At 52.6% G+C, this 21708-nt stretch overlaps 1 protein-coding gene across 1 annotated transcript in view; it reads right to left on the bottom strand.

The window, feature by feature from the left end:
• The window catches only part of SNTG2 (syntrophin gamma 2), a 178197-nt gene that overhangs the window by 15368 nt on the left and 141121 nt on the right, over positions 1–21708 (bottom strand). The window contains exons 13-16 of the mRNA XM_086699902.1: positions 21460–21531; positions 13317–13517; positions 3361–3453; positions 1164–1274 (exon numbers count right to left, since the gene is read on the bottom strand). Of these exons, the coding sequence (XP_086556028.1) occupies positions 1164–1274; positions 3361–3453; positions 13317–13517; positions 21460–21531 (477 nt within the window). The remainder of the gene's footprint in view (positions 1–1163; positions 1275–3360; positions 3454–13316; positions 13518–21459; positions 21532–21708) is intronic.

Genomic DNA, 21708 nt, shown 5'->3' with positions numbered 1-21708 from the left:
AGGCTGTGATTTTATCACTCCCTGAAGATAAAAATGTCAACAGATTCTGACAATTTCAGTTGTACTTAAAAAGTAGACACAGATGGGGCGCCTGGGTGGCTCAGTCGGTTAAGCGGCCGATTTCGGCTCAGGTCATGATCTCGCGGTCCGTGAGTTCGAGCCCCGCATCGGGCTCTGTGCTGACAGCTCAGAGCCTGGAGCCTCTTTCAGATTCTGTGTCTCCCTCTCTCTGACCCTCCCCTGTTCATGCTCTGTCTCTCCGTCTCAAAAATAAATAAAACGTTAAAAAAAAATTAAAAAAAAAAAAGTAGACACAGAACATTATTTCATTAAACTCAACAAAAAGATGTTAGAAACTGACTTTTGGATTTAGCTGTGTCCCGTGTGGTGCGTCCTAATTTCATCAGAAAACCAGGCAAACTGTTGGATCTGTTTCCAAACAACATGTGCTCGTGGGTCCCATATTTTTGTTTTTTTCTTCCTTTTTCTATAGCGCATCAGACTGACATTTTGGTTTGTCTCTAGTTCCATTAAAACTGGGTGACAACACGTGTACATTAAACACGGAAAATCCCATCCTTTGTGGACAGTAAGCTGACCGCTCAGCGTGATGAGTCTGGAGGTTGTGTCCAAGCACCTGTTAATTGAGTCTGGTCATCATCTGAATTGTGCGTAATGCTGTTTGTAAAGCTCTTCCTTCCAATTTGGCCGCTCCTATTTGTTTGTTTGTTTATTGTTATTTGAGAGAGAGCACGAGCAGGGGAGAGGGGAGGAGGGAGAGAATGTTAAGCAGCTCTCATGCTCAATGCAGAGCCTGAGTCGGGGCTCAATCCCATGACCCTGGGATCATGACCTGAGCAGAAATCAAGAGTCAGGTGCCCAACCGTCGAAGCCACCCAGGCGCCCCTCAGGTATTTTTAAATATTGATTCCCTACTGACATTTATAAGGAACTTCTAATTTTCAGTAGGATGAATTCACATGGTTCAGGGATCACAACCCCAAGACAGAAGTGTCTCTGAGAGACACACACTACGGGCTGTGGTGATGTCCTGGCCATCTGGGCTTGGAGGCAGTGGCACATGGGACTGACGTGTTCATCCTCTGACCTCTGAGGTTTCACGTGGCACGTGGCCGGGTGGCAGCACAAACAAGGTTCCCTACCTTCACCTCTATTTGTTTGGTGTCTGGATGCTGGAACAGCAGCTTTACGCGAGCGTTTCCGTCATCCGAAGATCCCTTAAGCTGAGAAAATTTAAATCTCCAGAGCACATTCTGAAAAGGAATGAAATTAATCAGTTATTTAGAAACGGGAGCTCATTTATTTAATTCATATTTAGTCATACGTTAAATACTCTATGTATATAGATGCAGACATTTGCTTAATTTTCTTATCGGCCCTGAGCGTGTGATAACTTACCAGAATCCGCCTTCCCATCCTTCAGTCTGTGCACACGGACCACCTCTGTCCGTGCACTGGGCTCCAGGCGTCCACGGCCACCCTCCCCACCCGCCACCCCGACTTTCTCCTTCCTGTACTCCGGTGGCCAGCATCTTATGGTCAATGCTCCGTTCTCTGCCTGTAAGACTTAAAAATCCATTCAGAGGCCACTTGTAGCTACAGAGCATGAGACACGGTCAGGAGCACAGATGGTGAAAACCTTCGATCCCGTGGACATGTTCCCACCTGGGGCTATGTGCAAATCACTCCCCATTCGTTTCTCTGGAACCAACAAGAAGAAGGTGGATGGTCACCTGTTACTACTGTTTGCTAAGGTTCTCCAGACATGAGATGTGCTTTGTAAGTTCTTGTTGTTTAATAGAAGAAAAAGTCTGCAGCTAATAAAGACCCTGTGCCTGGCTCCTCTGACTGATGGACAGACAGACGGATGGCGAGCTCAAGGGCTCCTACCGGGGGGGGGGGGGTCATCCCCCAAGATGACACTCCCACACGCAGCCAGAGAGGGGTACGCGGGGCCTCGATGGGGCAGAGGGAGGACTCGAAACTGCTCTTCAGGTGAGAGCTGCAAAGTCTCGGCTCTGATCTCCTGGAACCCAGGATTTCGCGGAGCATGAGGCCAGAAAGACGAGTTCACAGCGGGGCTGACGGCTCCTCCTTGCTGCAGGCCAGCTGCTAAGTGGCTCACAGCGAGGACACGAGCACGGAGGTCACGCAGACCTGGCTGAAGGCTGAGCAGCGGCACCTGTACCACGGAGCCTGTCCACAGAGCCTGTCCACGGAGGTCTGTCCACGGAGCTCTGTGCACAGAGCCTGTCCACAGAGATCTGTGCACGGAGCCTGTCCACGGAGATCTGTCCACAGAGCTCTGTGCACAGAGCCTGTCCACGGAGGTCTGTGCACGGCCTCGCTGTGGCCTTGACGTTGGATGGAGCACACGGAATCCTTTTTGCATTCAGTGTTCCTGCAAATGGAGACTGCTACTGTTCTAAGCACCAGGACCCCTGTTGTCAAAGCTCCACCCAGTCTCCCGTGCTGCTGCGAGGAGGGCGACAGTGAGGTTCCGGCCGGGAGCCCCCCACTTAGATCACAGCTCCTGCTCTGCACCCCTGACTGTTGTCAGCCATCCTAGGCATCGCGGGCGTTTACAGCATCTGTGACCTCTGCCCACTAGAGGCTGGTGGAAACTCCCCTTCAAGTCATGACAATAAGAGACGCCCCCAGACATTTCCAGACGTCCTTGAGGACAAGCCCACCCCCGTGGGAGCTGCGAGGGGCTCCTGAAGGGGCTGCGGGGATTAATTCGTAGATGAGAGTATTCAAAGGTTTTAGAGCACAGGTCTGGAAACACACCCTTGAGAACATTCTGGAGATGAGGTGTCCCTGGCTCAGGGCCGACCCACTGCAGGCCACAGGCCAGGCACAGACAGTGCTGGTCCGGCTGATGCTCTCCCAGCCCTGCGCTCTGAACGAGCAGCTTGGACATTAAAATATTGTAAATGTTGTGTCACGAAATAATTGGCTAAGGTGACGACTCAGGCCTGTCAGAGGTGCTGGTGGAAACAGCTGCTCAGGACGTGGGTTTACATCCAGGATGAGGGAAACCAGCCACAGCTGTGCATCTGGGGAACCAGCACCCGATAAGCCCACCAGTAACAGGGGCCATACTCGCACCAGAATGTTCCGGTTTTACTCCAGGCGGTAATGTTCCCTCAGTGCGGGGGGGGGGGGGGGGGGGTCTTTCCCTGGAGCAGGACCCAGGAAACCCAGCCCCTGATGGTGCGGGTGCTGTTGCGGGCACCGTGTAGCCAGGGCTCCTGTGAGGGCACAACCCCGACGCCCGTGCCTCTGACCGTAACAGCGCGTCGCCCCGGCCCCCGGCAGCGCCTGCTGACCCCTTACCTTCGTCTTGCTGTCAGAGCAGGTGAATCCCAGCGCGAAATCCACCGTGAAACACAGCATTTCTCCTTGCCAGCTGCACGTGTATGTTTTGGACTAGAAAAGAGCATTAGTTTCAAGAAGACAGTCTTTAGCAATGGAGTTTAACATCAGTCAGCGAGTCGCAAACCCCCACGATCAGAAACGGCTGTTGTAAAAGTGCCAACGATCTGCACAGGCAGTGCTTTCTGCTCCTCGTCTACAGGCAAACATTTCCACGCGCGTAGGGCTCCACGTCACACCTGCCTTCCGCAGCGGGTTCTCAGGAGCGCTGTGCTCCGGGAAGCCCCGACTGCAGCTCAAGCCACGAACCCCCACGGCCATCGGCGCAGCCCATGCCGGCACCCGCCAAGTTACTCTGCCCGGCGGGGAGGTGGCACTGGCCGGACGCTCTCGGCACCCACCGCCCCAGCAGGTGGCAGCAACCTGACCCTCGGTGAGGGACAGGCCCAGCTGGACGGAAAGTGCTCCCGGACACTAGACGTGGGCTCCACACACCCTTCCCGCCAGCCCAAGCGCACCCACCAGCAGCGCGAAGTGGTCACTGGCACATTTCTGGGTTTGAACACACACGGACAACCATCACATATGCGACGCTTACGTAACACAGCAGTAAGCCTGATTGAAATCACATGCTAGTATCAGGATAATGGTCATCAGACCTTTCTAGAAAGTTTGTAAATGTATCAAATGAGTTTAATTGTGAGGTCACCGGTGAATACGTAAGTACAGAGATTATCCAACCAAACGAGTAACACTTTAAGAGTAAAGCTCGATTTGAACATGAATTCAGAGGAGGCCTGAAGATGGTGTGGTCCCACCTGACTGCCCTGATGCTCTGTCTGGCGAGGGGAGTGAAGACGCCTGAAGAGAGGCCAGTCCCCTCCAGGTCACTTGTGGAAATGTTGCGCATTTAGGGAAAATCAACATAAGCTACACAATTAGGTTGACCGTTTCAACCTAAATCTGACCAAAACCATAGCAGGTAAACTGAAATTCCAATAAGCTTCCTGCACACGACGGAAACAATCTGAAACTTAATTGTGCAATTAAACTGGTGCTTCTGGTAACGAACCAGTAACTACCTTTTAATGACCCCATAAATCTATCTCACCTAAGTGCTACTTAACATTCGCTCAGTTTTCTCTCGGGTCCTCTGGGCTTATTTTCTTCAGGAGACATAAATCCTATCTGTCCTACTCCACGTGGTGTCACAAAACTCTCACTGATGTGTTTCATTTTGAATACCGCAAGCTTGAGATTTCTTAAAAATGTATCTGGAAGATTGATTTAAGCATTTAAGGAAATTACGTGGTGCATATTTCAATGTCAAGTGCTTTACAAACATCAATTAATTACACGTCATGGCACCATTCCAGGACACGAAATAGCAATCATGTCGGAAAGAAAATCAATAAGAAGTTAAGTGACTTACTCAAGGTTACTTCTCAGTCTCCTACAAATTCAAAAAATATTAAAAGGGCAGAAAATCTCTCTCAGGTGAGTGCACACGCACACTGGTGAGGACTGGTGAAAACGCCTCTGTAACTTCACACTACCTGTGACACCCAGAAAACCTACGTCACAGCTGCCTGTCCAGCGAGAAGGGACGTTTGGGACTGGCCGGGCCCGGCCACCCCGTGGAGGAAGGCACCTTTCTGGGCCTCAGTTTCCCCAGATGAAAACATCTAAGGAAGTATGTGGCACGTGTGGGACGCCCCACCGGCAGAGTGAATACAAGAACACAGACGTGGTTGCAGGAAACCACAAGCCACACCCAGACACTTGGGAACAACCGAACAGCCCACACGAGACTTCCTGTGCCTCATTTATGTGAAGAGTCCTAAATCCCTCCCTGGACTCGTTTGCTCTTGCTTTGGACAAAACCCTAACGCGACCTGGATTTGTTCCGGGGCCACGGCGCACCGGAAGAGGCAGCCGGCCCGCGGGTCCTACGCGCAGGTCTATGCGGACCAGATGCAGCAGCAACACGGAAGCCACGAAGCTCTGGGGACGGAGGGACCGACGGCCCTAATGCGAGCGGCTCAAGCAGGTGGGCCCTGTGGGCCGGGGACGATGTGCCTCGGGACGCACCCCAGGTGAGGCAGGCGGACGCCTGAGTGTTGTGCCCAGCTGCCATGAAGCTGAGGTCATTTGAATGTTCTGGCGAACTGGGCGGAGAGGACATTTCGGAATTTACGCGCCAAAAAGCAATTACGGATTTGGCTGGAACTAAAGGGACGTGTGAGTATCTAAAAAATGTGCTGGTTAATGACATTCGATAAGTGAAATCATGATTTTGATAAAATCACCTGTAAATTAAATTCGTGTCGCCAAGTGTCAGAGGGTGTTACTAATTGGAAACCACTTCACCCCCTTCCGAACGGGTCGGCCTGGAAGGGGCCCCTCGTGCGGCCAGTGCTGTCGGGCCCCACCTGCTCCCAGCTTGCCCGGGGCTGCGCCCGCTTCTCCGAGGACAGCTCCTACCCGGGCCCTCCCCACCGCGCGGCCCCGACCGCCACACAAACGCCTGCCATCGCGGAGCCGTCCACAGCCACCTTTCCTTCTTTTCCCGGAAAGGCTGGCTCGCCGCGGAGCCTCGAGTGCGAGGGGCTCGCAGACGGGGAGACCCACGTCCCATCCACGTGGCACAGGTGACAGTGTAAACGGGAAACCTAGAAAGCTTTTAGAGGAAGACACGGGACGGAACCGCCCTGACCTAGAACGAAACCTGGAGATCTCAGAAACGACACCAAGGACAAGCCAGGAAAGAAGAAACCTTGAATCGGACCTCATCAGAACGAGAACTCTGCTCTGCGACCCACAGGAAACGTACTCTTCTCTCGTCAGGCGGAGTGCCTCCCATGTTGCTGGGGGTGCCCGACATTCGTGGACAGCCCTGACATCCCACGTATCTAACAGTCCCACGTCGATGCACAGGCGGGTTGTTTGAGGATTTGGACAGCAGCTGCCACCAAGGCTTCTGTGCACAACAAGGCAAGGAGCGGGATGTCTCCGTCTTAGGGTGGCTGTGCGTTTAATGCAGGGACTGGCCAGACTGGTCACGTCACTTTACATCACCGCCAGCCACGTGCCAGACTTCCCATCCCTCCACGTCCTCGCCTACGTGTGGTATCCGTCCTCGGGCGTCTAAGTTTCAGTCCTGCCAACAGGTGTGCAAGTTGCACTCCCCTCCTAACGACTCTGAGCGTATTCTCACGTGATGGTTTCCGGTCTGCACATCTTCTCTCATGGACTGTGTACTCAAATGCTTTGACCAAATTTTGTTGGTTTGGTTGTTTTCCTCATTATTGAGCTTCGAGATCTCTTTATAGGTTATGGCTGCAAAGCCCTTGGTGAGATCTACGCCTTGCGAGTATTTCCTCCCACATTTTGGCATCTTTTCCATGTTTCCTGACTCTTGTCTTTCAAATAATACCGGTTTTTTATTTTGATGAAGTCCAAATTATCATTGTTTTCCTTTTATGTGGATTGTGGTTTTGGTTTTATATCTGAGAAACATTTGCATCACTAAGGGTCAGAAAGATTTTACCTACTATTTTCTTCTAGAAGTTTTATAGTTTTGCATTTATACTTCTGTCTATGACCCATTTTTTTAAAATATGAAATTTGTTGTCAAATTGGTTTCCATATAACACCCAATGCTCATCCCAACAGGTGCCCTCCTCGATGCCCACCCCCACCCTCCCCTCCTTCCCACCCCCCATCAACCCTCAGTTTATTCTCAGTTTTTAAGAGTCTCTTATAGTTTGCCTCCCTCCCTTTTTTTCTCCTTCTCCTCCCCCACTGACCCATCTTTTTAAATGTTCATTTATTTTTGACAGAGAGAGAGAGAGACAGAGCCTGAGCAGGGGAGGGGCAGAGAGCGACACACACACAGAATCCGAAGCAGGGTCCAGGCTCTGAACCGTCAGCACAGAGCCCCACGTGGGGCTCGAACTCACGGACCGCGAGATCATGACCTGAGCCGAAGTCGGACGCTCCACCGAGTGAGCCACCCAGGCGCCCCTGTCTATGACCCATTTTGAGTCTATGTTCATAGATGGTGTGGGGTATGGATCAAAGTCCATTTTTTTGCATAAATGCCCAATTGTTCCAGCAGAACCTGTCCGAGACTCCCATCCTCCCCTGAAGGGCCGTTCCGTGCCAGAGGACATGGTCTATGTCTGTGCAGGTCTACTTCTGGATTCTGGATTCTGCTGGTCTTTGCGGCAACCGCACACGGTCGTGACGGCCCCAGCTTCTCCAGCTTTGGGATCAGGCAGCGATGGCCCCTGGGTTTGCTGTTCCTTTTCCAGTTACCTAAGACATCTTCTGTCCCTCCATTCCCAACATGAAGTTTAGAACCATCTTGTCAGAGTCCACATACGAGGCTGCTGGGACGGCACCTGGAATCTCATCGACGGATCGGCAGCAGGGTCACTAACCTTTTAGCATCTTTGTGACTTCTGGGCCGTGCACGAGTCTAGGTCTCCACTTACATGAGTTTCCTCTAACTTCTCTCTGAGCCACGCTTTGCAGTTTTGTTACAAGTCTTTTATGTGTTTCAGATTTGTCCACATTATTTCATATTTTTGATGCTGTTACAAGTATTTTTTGTTGTCTGCTCCTTATATCAGGAAACGAAATGGATGTTTGTATATTGACCTTGGATCTTGCAACTTTTTCTTGTAGCTGAACTCCCTTCTCTTGCAGATTCCGCCTGAGTTTCTAGTAGGAATGTCATGAAATCTGTGGGTAAAGACAGTTTTACTCTTTCCCTTCCAACCTGGTGTCTCTTATTCGTCTTTCTGGCTGAGGCCCTGGCTACTGCCTTCGGTAAATATCAATACAAGTGATGACAGCGGACAGCTTTGCCTATGCTCAGTCTTCGGGGACACAACCTCTGGCCACTAAGCAGGATGTTACCTGTGGGCACTTCTGTGCCTTTCTAGCAGGTTAAGGAAAGTTTCTTCCATTTCTAGTTTGCTGAGTTTGTTAGATCAGATACGAAGTTGGATTCTGTCAAATATTTTCCTGGGTCTGTTGAAATGATGATAGGATTTTTCTCTTTTAAATTGTCGGGGCGCCTGGGTGGTGCAGTCGGTTAAGTGTCCGACTTCAGCCAGGTCACGATCTCGCGGTCCGTGAGTTCGAGCCCCGCGTCAGGCTCTGGGCTGATGGCTCAGAGCCTGGAGCCTGTTTCCGATTCTGTGTCTCCCTCTCTCTCTGCCCCTCCCCCGTTCATGCTCTGTCTCTCTCTGTCCCAAAAATAAATAAACGTTGAAAAAAAAAATTTAAAAAAAAAATTTAAATTGTTAGCCTGATAGATTAATTTGATTGATTTTAGACATAAAACCAATGGTATTTTCCTAGGATAATTTTTTCTTAACTTGACATATTCGTCCTGTTATAGAAGAAGTTACTGGATTTTATTAGGTAAATCTGTGTTTAGAGTATTTATCTACACTCATAAAGGACGATGGTCCATAGCTGTGTTTACTTTGCACGACCTTGTCCAACACCGGCCATGGGGTGATGCTGGGCTCGTGGGAGCTTTAAAGCATCGCCTCCTACTTCCAATTTTCTGGGTTAGTTTGTATGATTAGTTTTTCCTTTTTTTAATGTTTAGTACAACTCATCGACTCCATTTGGGACTGGAATTTCCTTCGTGGGAAGGGACTTAGCAAAAACTCCACTTTTAAACCACAAATGGTATCATTTGGGTGACTCGTCTCCCCTTGAAGGAGGCTTGGTGGTTTGTGTCTTACAAGGACTGTGTCCATTCTGAGTTGTCAGATTTGTGTTAATTTTTAGAAATTATTTATGTAATGTTCCCTGTGTCTTTAAATATCTGGGTAGTGACATTTTGTCCCTCATTCTTAATGCTTTTCCTTTTCATCAGTCTGGCAAGACTTTCATTAATTTTTTGATCTTATAGAATCAAATTTCAGTTTCACTGATTTTCTGTTTTTTTTGGTTTTCTGTCTAGTTCACTGATTTCTACTCTGACTTATATTTCTTTGCTTACTTTGGGTCAGACTGCCTGTTGTTTGTTTCCAGTTCCTTAGAAGAAGTTCGTTCTCTGGCTTCAGCGGCTGCTCGAGGCCACAGGACGTCGGACCATAGAGTGACCCATGCTGCCCTGAGGTCGTCCGGGCTCCAGCCACGTCTCCCGTCAAGACAGACAGGAGAACAAGTGTGTGTGCACATGCGTGTGAGTGCAAGAATGATGTCTGGAGATTCTTTTCCAGCAAAAAAGGACAAATCATCGGCCGGGTGACGTTCACCTAACAAGCGGCAAAAGTTAACTCCGTTCTTTTTTGTCTGGTAGAGTCGGAAGATGCCTCTGTCTGGCGGGATGAACCACCTGAGGGCCGGTTTAGGAGGCTGCTATACCCCCCCCTCCCCGAGCAGGTTTTCCGTCTACCCAGCAGGGGCGTCTGGAAGCACCCGCATTACAGCGTCTGTGTTCGGTGGGTTTCCCGAGGGCTCTGTGGACTGTGCCAACAACCCCGACTTCCCTCATTAATAAAGGAACTAAATGACATCTTTGGGCACGTGTTCACCTTACGTTTCCTCAAGAGTCATGACCTCAGCTTTACACGGTCTCCGTTTACTGGAGCCGGACAGGCTGCAGGTGCGGAGGCTGGTGGGAGGGGCACCCGCTCTCGAGGGTTCGCAGAGTGCGGATGCCGGCCACACGCCCCATCTGAGCATCGTCCTGGCCCAACAACCAGCACAGTTATCTGTTGTGGAACCAAAATCTGTGAACGGAAAGCACCCCCCGCTGCTCCGGCAGGTGTCCCACGACCAGCAGGGGAGACGGTCTAAGCAGACACGGGGACCTCAAAGCTCAGCCGGTGGGGCCGGCAAGCCCTGGTTTGTCTGTAGGACGGCGAGGGTCTCGGTGCCTCGTCCTGTGAGCTCAGAAGCAGCCCACCCGATGCAGATACTCAGACCGCAGGCTGCTTCGAGGACACAGATTCTGTTTCGTTTTTCTTAAATTCCAACAGGATGTGGCTGGTATAGTTAAAATTTAGGTACACTGATGTGGACAAAACGCACAGCACTTTGCACGTCACCCAGCACCACGCGCACCCGATGCTGAGACAGGAGCAAATGTTGTTTGAAGAGTGGACGGCGGGACCATGGACCATGGCGGGACCACGGCACGGGGACAGGACAGTGGGACAGTCACGGCGGGACCCCGGCCTGCAGGCGACACGGCATGTACAGCCAGAGGACTTCCGTCTGGTGCCTGAGGGCACCTGTGGAGTTCTGTGACACAGGTGTCACTCGAAACGACTTTAGTTAAACGTGTTGAGCTGGAGACGGGCAGGGGTTGTAAACACCTGCTGGCACACCCCCGATTTGGAGGATTTCTCTGTGGGGTGCTGACCCCGCTGAGGTGCCCTGATTCGCTGCTGTGAGGAAACAGGCCACCAGTTCAAGTCCAGAACTTTCTTCCTGACGTCCTTATGGGGAAGCAGGGATGCGGTGACAGCCGGGGGGATGAAGCTCGCAGCCTGCCGCACACGGGAGGAGAACACGTCACAAACGTGTAAACCTTCTCGGGGTTTGGAGGCGGGGCCTCGGGAGGGGCGGAGTCCAAGCCAGGAGCAGGAGAGACGCTGAATCAGGCAGAAATGGACGGGGCTGCGGAGGGGCCACTGAGCCCTTCCAAACGTGAGTCTTCTCATCCGTGAAAGAAAGAACACAGAACACAGGGTCGCGTCTCAGATTTACTTTAAAAGATTAACACAGGGTACAAACCGCACACGGCCTGGCACGGGGGCACGTTAAGATTAGTATAATTCACAGGGGCGCCTGGGTGGCTCAGTTGGGTAAGCGTCTGACTTCCGCTCAGGTCATGATCTTGCGGTTTGTGGGTTCGAGCCCCTTGTCGGGCTCCATGTTGACAGCTCGGAGCCTGGAGCTGCTTCGGATTCTGTGTCTCCCTCTCTCTCTGCTCCTCCCCCGCTCGTGCTCTGTCTCTCTCTCTCAAAAATAAATAAACATTAAAAAAACCTTAAAAACAAATCAGTGTAATTCCCAGAGTGGCTCTCGTGTGCACGCTATAATCGTTAATTTGCAGAGGAAGTGAAGGAGTTTAGGGAAGTATTTTGCCCAAGTTCACGGAGGGAGAAACTGGCCACACAATTACAGAGCACGTCTGCCGTCCTTCCCGCCTCCGAGTCCAGAAAACTGAGAAATCGGGACAGAGTCCCCAGCACTGGACGCCACATCAGGGGGCAGGAATCGCGAAGGATCCTGCTTCGGAAAGTGGGTGTGACGATTCAGACTGGGGAGGTCTTGGGGGAACTTCCTGTCCTGTACACGGAGACCCCACCACAAAAGCCGACCCCTCATGCTCGTCCTCGCCTGCCCACGAAAGACCCTCGCCATCTCAACCCTGGGTTGTGGAGAGGCTCCCCGGAACCCAGCGGCACGCTGCCCTCCCGTCCTGATCCAGACCCGGCGTCCTCCCTTCTACCCGCTGCCCCGCCAGCCCGTCTCTGTCTCTCCCCTCTCCCTACTTGCCCAAATACCGAGGACTCTGCGAGGGGAGCCGCCGCCCCCCTCCGGAGGGACTTGCCGACCACGCAAGCACGGGTGTCCCGTCCCCACTCTGGACCCAGGGGAGAAAGTCTGTTCTTTAAGGAGAGGCACCGTAATCCACCCAGGGCGGTTCGGACCCTCGCTCTGCTCCGACCGGCAGGGGCGAGACCGGCCTGCAGCCTCCGTGGCCACGGGGCGTCAGGGTGCGTCTCCTGGGGTGCCCGTCTGCGACGTCTCCTTCCCCCACACGCTGGGATGTCCCCCTGCCTGCAGCACAGCTGGGGACGCTGGACACCAGCCGCCTGGCACACGCGGCGACGCGGGATGCCGTCTTCTTCCCACTTTCTGGGGCTGCAAGTGTGGTCACGATGAGTGTCCCTCAAGCTCCCATTTCTCCGCTGTCTGTGTTCAGGGCTCAGGGCTGTGAACAGTCGCCGGATGGGCCAACGAGTCCCCGTGACAGGGGAGCCGGTGTTCAGTGCCTCAGGACCCTTGCATCACCTGCCTGCTGGGGTCACGGAGCCGGCGCCTCTGGCACATGGCCGCTGGGCGCAACGGAACCACATCCGGGGGCCGCCCAGCCGGAGAGGGGGGCCGGGGGGAAGCCGTGACGTGTGTTTCTAGGAACATCTGAGTGTGATGTCGCCACGCAGACTGGCAGGTCGCAGTGACGCCCAGTCAGGGACCCCCAGGCCCGAGCAGCCGCTGGAGAGTCAAAGCCACGCGGGGCCTTCCATTGAGAACGCGCGCTCCCAGATGAGGCGTGATCTCCTCTGCACCAGGGCCGACGACACGGGGCTGGAGGTGGCCGCACGGTTGGCGGGAAGTCCCCTCCCTGACATCGCCACGTGGACCTTCTGCCTATGAGGGGTCCCACCGTTAACGACGCTGGGGGTCATGACCCCTGCCTGCTCACGCATTTGACAGACGCACGTTTCTGTACCCTGCCGACAAGGGCAGAACCTCAGTCACGTGAACCACGTCATACTCTCCCTTGGGTCCTGACGGCGGGAGCAAGGCCATCGGGCGCCTCGTCCGTGACAAACGCCCGGGGGACTTGACCGCAAATGAGCCACCTGCGCCGTCTGCTGGGAGCAGCCTATGGGCGGCGTGGCTCATCAGGGGCGTGGACGTGCCCCCCGCCCCCTCCGTGGAAAGCCCGTGGCTCTCTGCAAATGTGAAATGCGCCCCCTCGCACTCTCCCGTGGTGACCCGTCACCTGCCACGGACGCTGACCTGGTGGCTCAGGTCAGAATGCTCAGCTTTCAAAGATTCGTTTTCTTCTGGAATGGCGGCGCACCTGATGGCGAGGTCGCGCCCCACCCGAGTTCTCCCGCGGGAGGGTGGGAGGCACTTACCCTGCTTCTCTGAACTTCCTTGAAAGTGGCCCTCTGGAAAGACCTCTCCCAGGCGGCCAGCTCGCTCCCCAGGTCCACGCTGAAGACGCGACTCTGGCCGTGGCCGACCAGGACGCTGAAGCTGAACGGCCGCTGGGGCGCGAAGCCGGGAGGACCCAGGTGACAGTCTTCGTGGAGCCAGCCATCGTCCGCCAGCCAGAGCTGGAAAACAGAACGCGTCAGGGCGTTAGTGCGGGAGGGGGTGCCGGCCGAGGGCCGAGGCCCCACGGCCACCAGATGGGGACACGGAGCCACTGTGGACCCGGCCACACGGGGAGCCCCGTTCAGGGCAGGGCCGTCCTCCCACGTGGCAGCTGTGGAAATGAGCCCGAAACAGATTTAGGTAAATCCCACCCAAAGCAGCTTCCACTTAAAATAGCGGTAACCACAGCGTCTGCTTCAGCGTCTCACTGGAAGGTCAGGTCACGGGACCCGGGTGCCCCGGTCTGGCATGAACACGGCCCTAACCAGGCCCCTCGCCGCCGGGTCACGGGGCACCACCGGCTCTTCTGTCCTGGGCAAAAGGACCCTTGCTCAGAACCCCCCCAAGGCACCGCAGGACCCCCAGCCGTCCAAGGCGTACTCGTATCATCCCAGGGTCCTGGCCACACAGAACCCATGTCCAGAAACATCCCAAGAGCAAAGGTTAAGGCAGAGGAGCCCTGGATGCCGTGGGCTCTGCACATAGACATCGGGTGTGTGCACTTCCTTCCCGAGTCGGTGGCGGATGCAGCTAAGGAGAGGGTGACTCTGGGCCTCACTGGTCTCGGGTCAGCACAGCCCAGGACTGGACGCTCAGGGGACGCAGTGCTGCACGCAGCAGGCAGCACCCGGCGAGTCTCCCCTCCCTCTGTGTGCTGGCCTGCACACGCACCTCTTCTGCTCTCCACACGCACACACGTACTCGCACACGCCCCTCTTCCCGTCCACACACACACACACATACTTGCATACGCATACTCACACACGCACACACACACGCACACATGTACGTAAGCATGCACCTTCCTCTACTCACAGCGTGCTCCGGCCTGCACCTGCCCCTCATCCCTCTCTCCACACGCACACACATCTGCACACACACGTGCACACATAAGGCACACCCGCATCTGCACCCACATGCGCACCTGCACTGCCCAGGCGCTGATCCTCCACGTGGACTGTGCCTGAACCACCTTGTCCAGTGAAGGGGACGGAGGGCAGACTCCTCGCCAAGGGACCCCGGTGTTCACCGTGGCTCAGGTGTGCAGGTAAAAGAGACTACGGATGTGTGCAGGCGGCTCGTGGGTTCTGGGGGCTCCTGATTCTCCTCCGGCCTCGGGACGTCTCTGCAGGGTTCGCCTGTGCGCCCTCTCCCTGCTGTTGGTCCTCAGCGGTGTTTGCACCTGCACATGGTCAGATTCCTCCTGCCTCACGGGCGGGTGCACATGTGTGTGCGTGCCTGTGTACGTGCGGGTGTGGTGTGTGTTCCTAGCCCTAAACGAACCCTGGGCACAGAGACTGCGCCCTGATTTTGGACCCCCCCCCCCCCCCCCAGATCTTTCACATGAGACTGCCCGTCATAAACCACGAGTACGTCCTAGTCACCGACACGACGTCTCAGAAATCGGGTCTGCAAGTACTGAACTTAACTGTCTAGACCGCCGACCTAAGGAGACGGCTCGGGAAGCGTCTGTGTGGGCGATGCCGCCAGGGGGACGGCCAATCGTGCTCTCCTGTCCCTGGTTACACCGGGAGCTCGTATTTCCGCAGGAGGAAAACAGGACTTTCTGTGCCAAGGGTTAGCTGTCCGCCTCTGAGGCTGTTCTGGGCTTTAACACGCAGGCACAGGCGGGGGTCAGGCGCTTAGTGTGGCAGCACAGAGAAAGCACGAGCCCCCAGTGCCCCCCGTGCCTGTTAGGTCCTCACGCGTTTGCACAAAAGCACGTTGTGATTGAGGCGCTGCTGAGCGGAGAGACGGGGTCTGAGCTAATACGCGGCTGGCGGGGCCAGTCCTGGAGCAGGAGCGGACCCCCTGCCGGCCCCGTAAGCATACAGAACCCCGCACGTCCCCTTTTCTGACAACGAAACAAAAAGAGCACATTTAAAAATTACCTGGAGTTTTCCCACTCCTGTGTATTTACTCTATGTACTTATTTGCACATTTGTAATTATTGTATCAATGCAGAGAACGCGAAAGAGAAATAGTTCTGCTAGGGCTACTCTGTTTGCCGCCTGTGGGTTTTATCCCCTCCAAATGCAGTGTCTGCACATGTACCTCTGCACGTAGTGGGGTTTTTAATAGACTACTTAAATAGACGGTTTTAAGAGACTACTTAAAATACATAATGTTAGGTTTCTAAGTATTGCTCAGTGATATTGTTATAATTCTCCAAATGGCCACTACCTTAAGGAGCAGAATTTAGATTTTCACCTACATGGCGATCTGACTCTTGAATTACTTATTTAGATCAGTTGTGAGGAGCAAGGTCACTTTTCAAGGAGTAACGTGTTTGCCACTCAAACCAGTGAGCGGAGCTCTGCCTTTACAGACAAATACGAGGAAATACAGATCGCTCTGGGAGCAGCCTGGGAAGTCCCAGGGAAGAACACGGAAGGATTTCGGGGATGACATTACTTTCTGAAGCACAGAAAACAACATTAATGTCAGTGACCTTAGTGGTCCGTATGGAGCTCATTTCCACAGACATTTCTTGTGGCTCCCGTGTGAGACGATAACTCAGTCAACAGGGCTCGGAAATGAGCCACCAGGGTGGGAGGTGAGTGGCTCCCCCTCCCCGGCTGCACCCAACTTCTGGGCCTGGGCCTCCCCGCTGCACAGCATCTGCATTAGAACACCTGGTTTTAAGCCCCTCGGAGCTGCAAATCCCGTTAAGGGCCAGCTCCCTCCCCCCTCCCCCTACCCCCCAGGACCTGGACGTGTCTGAGGAACACAAACATCCAGGAACGCTGTGCCCCTGCAGGGTGTCAGGACTACTCCAAGTTGCAGAACTCTGTCCTACCGTTAAGACAGACAGCTCACTTTGACTCTGGGTCACACAGTGGCCCAGGCTCCCTCTCCCGACCCCACCCCAGCCCTCAGAGACCCCCTGCCCTTTGTAGCAAAGCCCTGGAGCCAACCCCCTCCCCCCCCCACCCTGTGCAGGGTCCTCCCTGATGCAGGTGCAAGTTCTCGGCTCAAGGGAGGGGCTTCCAGACATTCACGGAGGACAGGAGCCCCTTCCCTGGGGTCCCAGCTGCCTGGCGGGTCGCTGGAGAGCAGGCTGAAAATTCTTACTGCGGACTCTAGACAGATTCCAGGGACTCCAAGGGTCCCAAGGAGTGGAACAGAATAGGATTTAAGATGACCCCGGGTCGGGAACTTACTAGCCACCCTGTGCTTATGGGCTCTGAGCCCGAAGATAAGGAGGATTTGCTCCCCGTACGAGAGGATTAACTCCGATGTAAACGGGGGGCTTAGCAAGGCCCCGGGCAGGCACCCCACAGAGGTAGATGCTGCTATCTAGATCCTCTGCCAAACGTGAGTTAACTTAAATTTTAACCGAAAAATTTCAGGTTGGGTATTCTTCCGTTGGAGGACACATCCCCCTCCTCTCCCGCCAGACTGCCCAGAGTTGACTGGCGTTTCTGTTTGCCGCTGTCTGCGAGCCGCGTACAACCTACACGTGCAATCAAAGCCCATGGATGCAATTTTCTCATCTATTTCTGATGAGAGTTGAAAGAGAGAATACGTAATTGAAGAATCGGAAAAAGTAGGGGCGCCTGGGTGGCTCAGTCGGTTGAGCATCCAGCTTTGGCTCAGGTCACAATCTCACGGTCTGTGAGTTCGAGCCCCGCGTCGGGCTCTGTGCTGACAGCTCACAGCCTGGAGCTGCTTCGGATTCTGTGTCTCCCTCTCTCTCTACCCCTCCCACACTCGTGTTATGTCTCTCTCTCTCTCTCAAAAATGAATAAACTTAAAAAAAAAAAGAACCGGAAAAAGTAATTTCTTAGAAGAAAGTCAGAGAAACAAACCTACAACAACAGGATTCATTCCTGGATGGAATACTAATGGCCGTACTTGGAAACGGTCGTTCTGACACAAACCATTAACAACTGTTGCTGATGGTGCCAGTTCTTCTGATAGCGTACATTTATTTCAACCTTTGAAAAGCGAATTAAATGCTTATAAATAAGTTTAGATTTATATGTGCACAATGATCATCCACAACTAAAGGTGTGTTCCAAAGGGGGTATCATTTTGTAGAATCGCCATTTAGGACATCCAAATAAGACATTCGACTGACAGAATACGATCTCCTTTTTAAAGAAGTTCAATGCTACAAAGTTATCCTTATTATTATTATTTGCCCCAGATGGGATTAATATATGTGCTGTGGCTGTTCTCCCGACTAATGTAATGGTTTGCTAATCATTTCACAACATGTTTACTGATCAAAAATTTCTCAGTCTTCCGGGAAGAAATGCTGGATAAAAACAGAAACGGCTGCACAGTTATTAACGAAGCACGTCTGTACAAAATGACGGTCTTTGAAACACATCCCGACACCAAAAGAGCACCTCAGACGCGGGAAAGCCGTGTAAAAGCCAGACTGCGACAATGTGGAACTTTTGTAAAATAAAGGGAAAAGCCATAAAATTTTCCTCTACAATTATCTTGTGGAATATCGATGAATGAAAATCTACACGTATAAACTGTCACGAGAATCACTTCAACACAATGGTTCCTTCTACCACTGTGATAATAGTATTATGGGGACGTATTTCCCTCGTAGGTGTTATTATTACATGCAGCTTAAAATTCCAGACCTAAATTTAAAATTATTTTTGAGGACATTTTCCATTTAAGGAGGCATATCAAAATTTAAAACATTAAGTTTTCATTCAAAACTTCTAACTTTTGACTAATGACTCCTGGGGGTCAAATTCTCAGACAAAACACGTGAAAAACGGCATCGAATATATTTTTAATTTCCGCTTTCGTACAGACTTCCTACTTTGCTGTGCGCACTCCTGCGTGAGAAAGACACAGGAGCGTCCCACGCTGGGGCACAGCGCTCTCCCGTACCGGGACTCAGACACGGCTTCCTCCCCTTGCAGAGAGGCTCGGACCTCAAGGCTGTGCCTCTTACCCCTGACCTGGGCCTCATCTGCCACGAAGTCAAAGCTCTCCATCCATCTGGGCTGTTTTGTTGCTGGAAGAAATTAGTCCTTGACAGAAACGTCCCCAGAATGAAGGGAAGCCCCCAGCTGGTAGGACACGTCTCCCAGACTCGTGCCACAGATGATGTGGTCAAGGCTTAGCTGTTGGCCTCTTTAGGGGACGTCTGGAGACAGCTTCCCTCCAAGTGTATGTAACTCACTTCTGATACCTCACTGAAGCCCGAGGGTTGACCAGCCGCCCCCACCTCCAGCAACAAGCATGGTCTGGCCAAGGACAGTCTGCTCCCCACCACGCTGTGGCCAGTACGGTAGTGTGGGCTTCACGTGGTCTCTTCCTACGTGTGTATACCTACATACCATATAGAGGATGTGTATCACACGTCGTATGTGTCATGTATGTTTAGTGACCCGCTTCTCACCAACAGAATATGGTGGAAATGGCTGTCTCTGGTGGAGACGGTGGCCTCTGGCCAACTCAGCAAGGAGCCGAGCCCCCCCCCAGTCCAGCATCTTCCAGCAACCGAATTCCACTGACCTCCACTAGTGGGCCTGCAAGGAGACCTTCCACAGAGTGCGGTTCAGCTGGGGCCATAGACCTTAGGCTGAAATCGGACTCCTCTCGTGACCAGCTGTGGGACGGATGATTCCTGAGACAATGTGTGTTGTTTTACACGCCCAGATCATACTCACAGGTCTCTGACTTCACATTTCAGTGCGTGACTTACTAATGGAGCAAATGAGTTTCAACTACTGTGGAAAGGAGAGTGGAAAGGAAGGAAGAAACGGGCACCTGAGCGGCTCAGGAGGCTGAGCGTCTGACTCCTGATTTTGGCTCAGGTCATGATCTCACAGGTCGTGGGATCGAGCCCTGCGTTGGGCTCTGTGCCGACAGTGCAGAGCCTGCTTGGTATTCTCTCTCTCCCTCTCTCTGCCTCTCCCCTCCTCGCTCTCTCTCTCTCTCTCAAAATAAATAAGTAAACATTAAAAAATAAAAAAAAAAGGAGGTATAATTAACATACAATTATGATCCCTACTGGCATTATTAACAACTAATATTCTCATGGTTTTGTAAAGGTTGTTAATACAACCAGGCCTCTCATCACTAAGGTTCCATCCAATGACGCAGAGGAATTCATTAGTGTTGTAAAATGATACTTACTGACAAGGAGGTGTCAAAGCACAAATGCTGCACACACGACACGAGACTTAGCACCGCAGAATGTTAGCACCACATGTTAGCACCGCAGAAACTTCCAGAATGAACACAGGTGTCTGGGCCACATCTCAAATAAAATGAAACCATTAGCTCTGCTTTAAAGCTCCCTCCGGGTGATTTCCCCATAAGAGAAGGCTGAGAACCACCGGCAGGTGCATCCCTGGCCCTGTGGTGTGGGAGAATCACGGCTCCTGGGATGCAGAGGGCAGGAGGGGACCTCAAAAATGCCCTAAAACGGCCGTGTTCGGTGAGCACTTCCTTATGGCCGGGGCGTTTGGTCATCACACAATTAACACAACCCTGCAGAAGGTCACAAAATATAGACGACAACAGGTTATTATCACCCCATTTTACAGATAAGGAAACTGAGGCATAAAGAAACAAAGTAAAATTTCAGGTGGTAGAGTCAGCCCCGTCTACATCGAGAGCACGTGCTTCACACACAACAGCAGACCCTCTATGGCACATTCACTGGGTGCATTCATTTCCTGCCTGTGGACTGTGGGTCAGCCAGACGTCAGCAGGTCCGGGACAGCTGGCCGAGGGCACCGCCTCCCGTGTCTCCTCCCCTGTGATGGGTGGTGACGGCCCTGGCTTCTCACTGAGCAGGGGCAGGAGGCCAGAGACAAGCCTCCCCCCAAGCCTGGGCACAAGTCACAGCTGGGAGCACCCCTGGGCCCAAAGCAGGCGCCTCCGGGTCACCGGGATGGGGTGGGACTGACCTCTTCCCGCCTGGCGGAGTCCCCTGAGCCGCTCAGTGACCAGGTTTTGCACTTCAGGTTCCACTTCCCAACCTCTGTATCATTCAGTGTGACCTGAGGTCTGCTAAAAGCCCATCCGTGAGACGCCCGTGTCTCCTGGCTGGTGTAGCCTGGTGCAATCCCCACTCAAATCCCCAGTTGTCTTCTTCTCCGACATGTCAACGCGTGACAACTGCAAGCAAGCAGGAGTCGCACAGAGCGCTCCCGGGAAACCCCGACCCCTGACCTCATGAGTCCCAGATGAGGTGTCAGCCCAGGAGAAACGGAAAACTTGTTTCGTGGCAATGGGTTCGCTACTTTGGAACTGGGTGATTCTGAAAGCTTGGGATGGATGTTATTGGTAAAACTTTGCCCTTTCTTAGCCAGTGAATACTTTCCCTCTAATAGACGTGGAATATTTGATCAGTCATTCTGGTCCGCTTGGGCCAGACTTTGAAAGAAAAGCTGGGAAGCTGGGGTTTGTATCTGACCTGTTAAAAACAATGGCAATGACAACAATACACCAAAGATCCTGGAACATATTACTGTAAGAGGCAGTGACTAAAACACTCTCTCCCCAGTATGTGTGCACATACACACTTGTGCACACTCTATCGATCCACCGGTCCACCCACCCATCCACCCACCCACCAATCCACCAATCCATCCAACCATGCATCCTTCCTTCCTTCCATCCATCCACCCACCCACCAACTCATCCATCCATCTATCCATCCATCCATCCATCCATCCATCCATCCATCCGTGCATCCATGCATCCTTCCTTCCTTCCTTCCTATCCATCCATCCATCCATCCATCCATCCATCCATTCATCTGCGTGAACAGCAGGATGGCAAGTTTCAGGATGGGGAAATGTTATGAATACAGAAGATTTTCAGGTTATCTTACTATCTCAATGGACTCTTAAACCCAAAGGCACATCTTACTTCCATGAGTGCATCTCACGTGCAAAGGATACCTACCTTGTGAAGTTTAAATAGTACCTCACAGAGGTTGTAGGTTTTTTCTGCCCGTACCCAGTCTAATGTGCTTACCTGCAAGAAATATAAGATATATACATAAATCATAAACATTCTCTTGTTAAAAAAAAAGGCAACTATGTGAGGTAATGGATGTGCTCATTAGCTCAGCTGTGGGAATCATTTCACACATGCACATACATCAAACCATCATGTTGTTCACTTTAACTATTTACAATTTTATTTGTTAAT

This window comes from Puma concolor, chromosome A3 (genome assembly GCF_028749965.1).
Source record: "Puma concolor isolate L17-30 chromosome A3, mPumCon1.1.hap2, whole genome shotgun sequence".
NCBI classification, from domain to species: domain Eukaryota; kingdom Metazoa; phylum Chordata; class Mammalia; order Carnivora; family Felidae; genus Puma; species Puma concolor.
The sequence above is the reverse complement of the archived record's forward strand: the minus strand, read 5'-3'. Positions and strand labels throughout refer to the sequence as shown.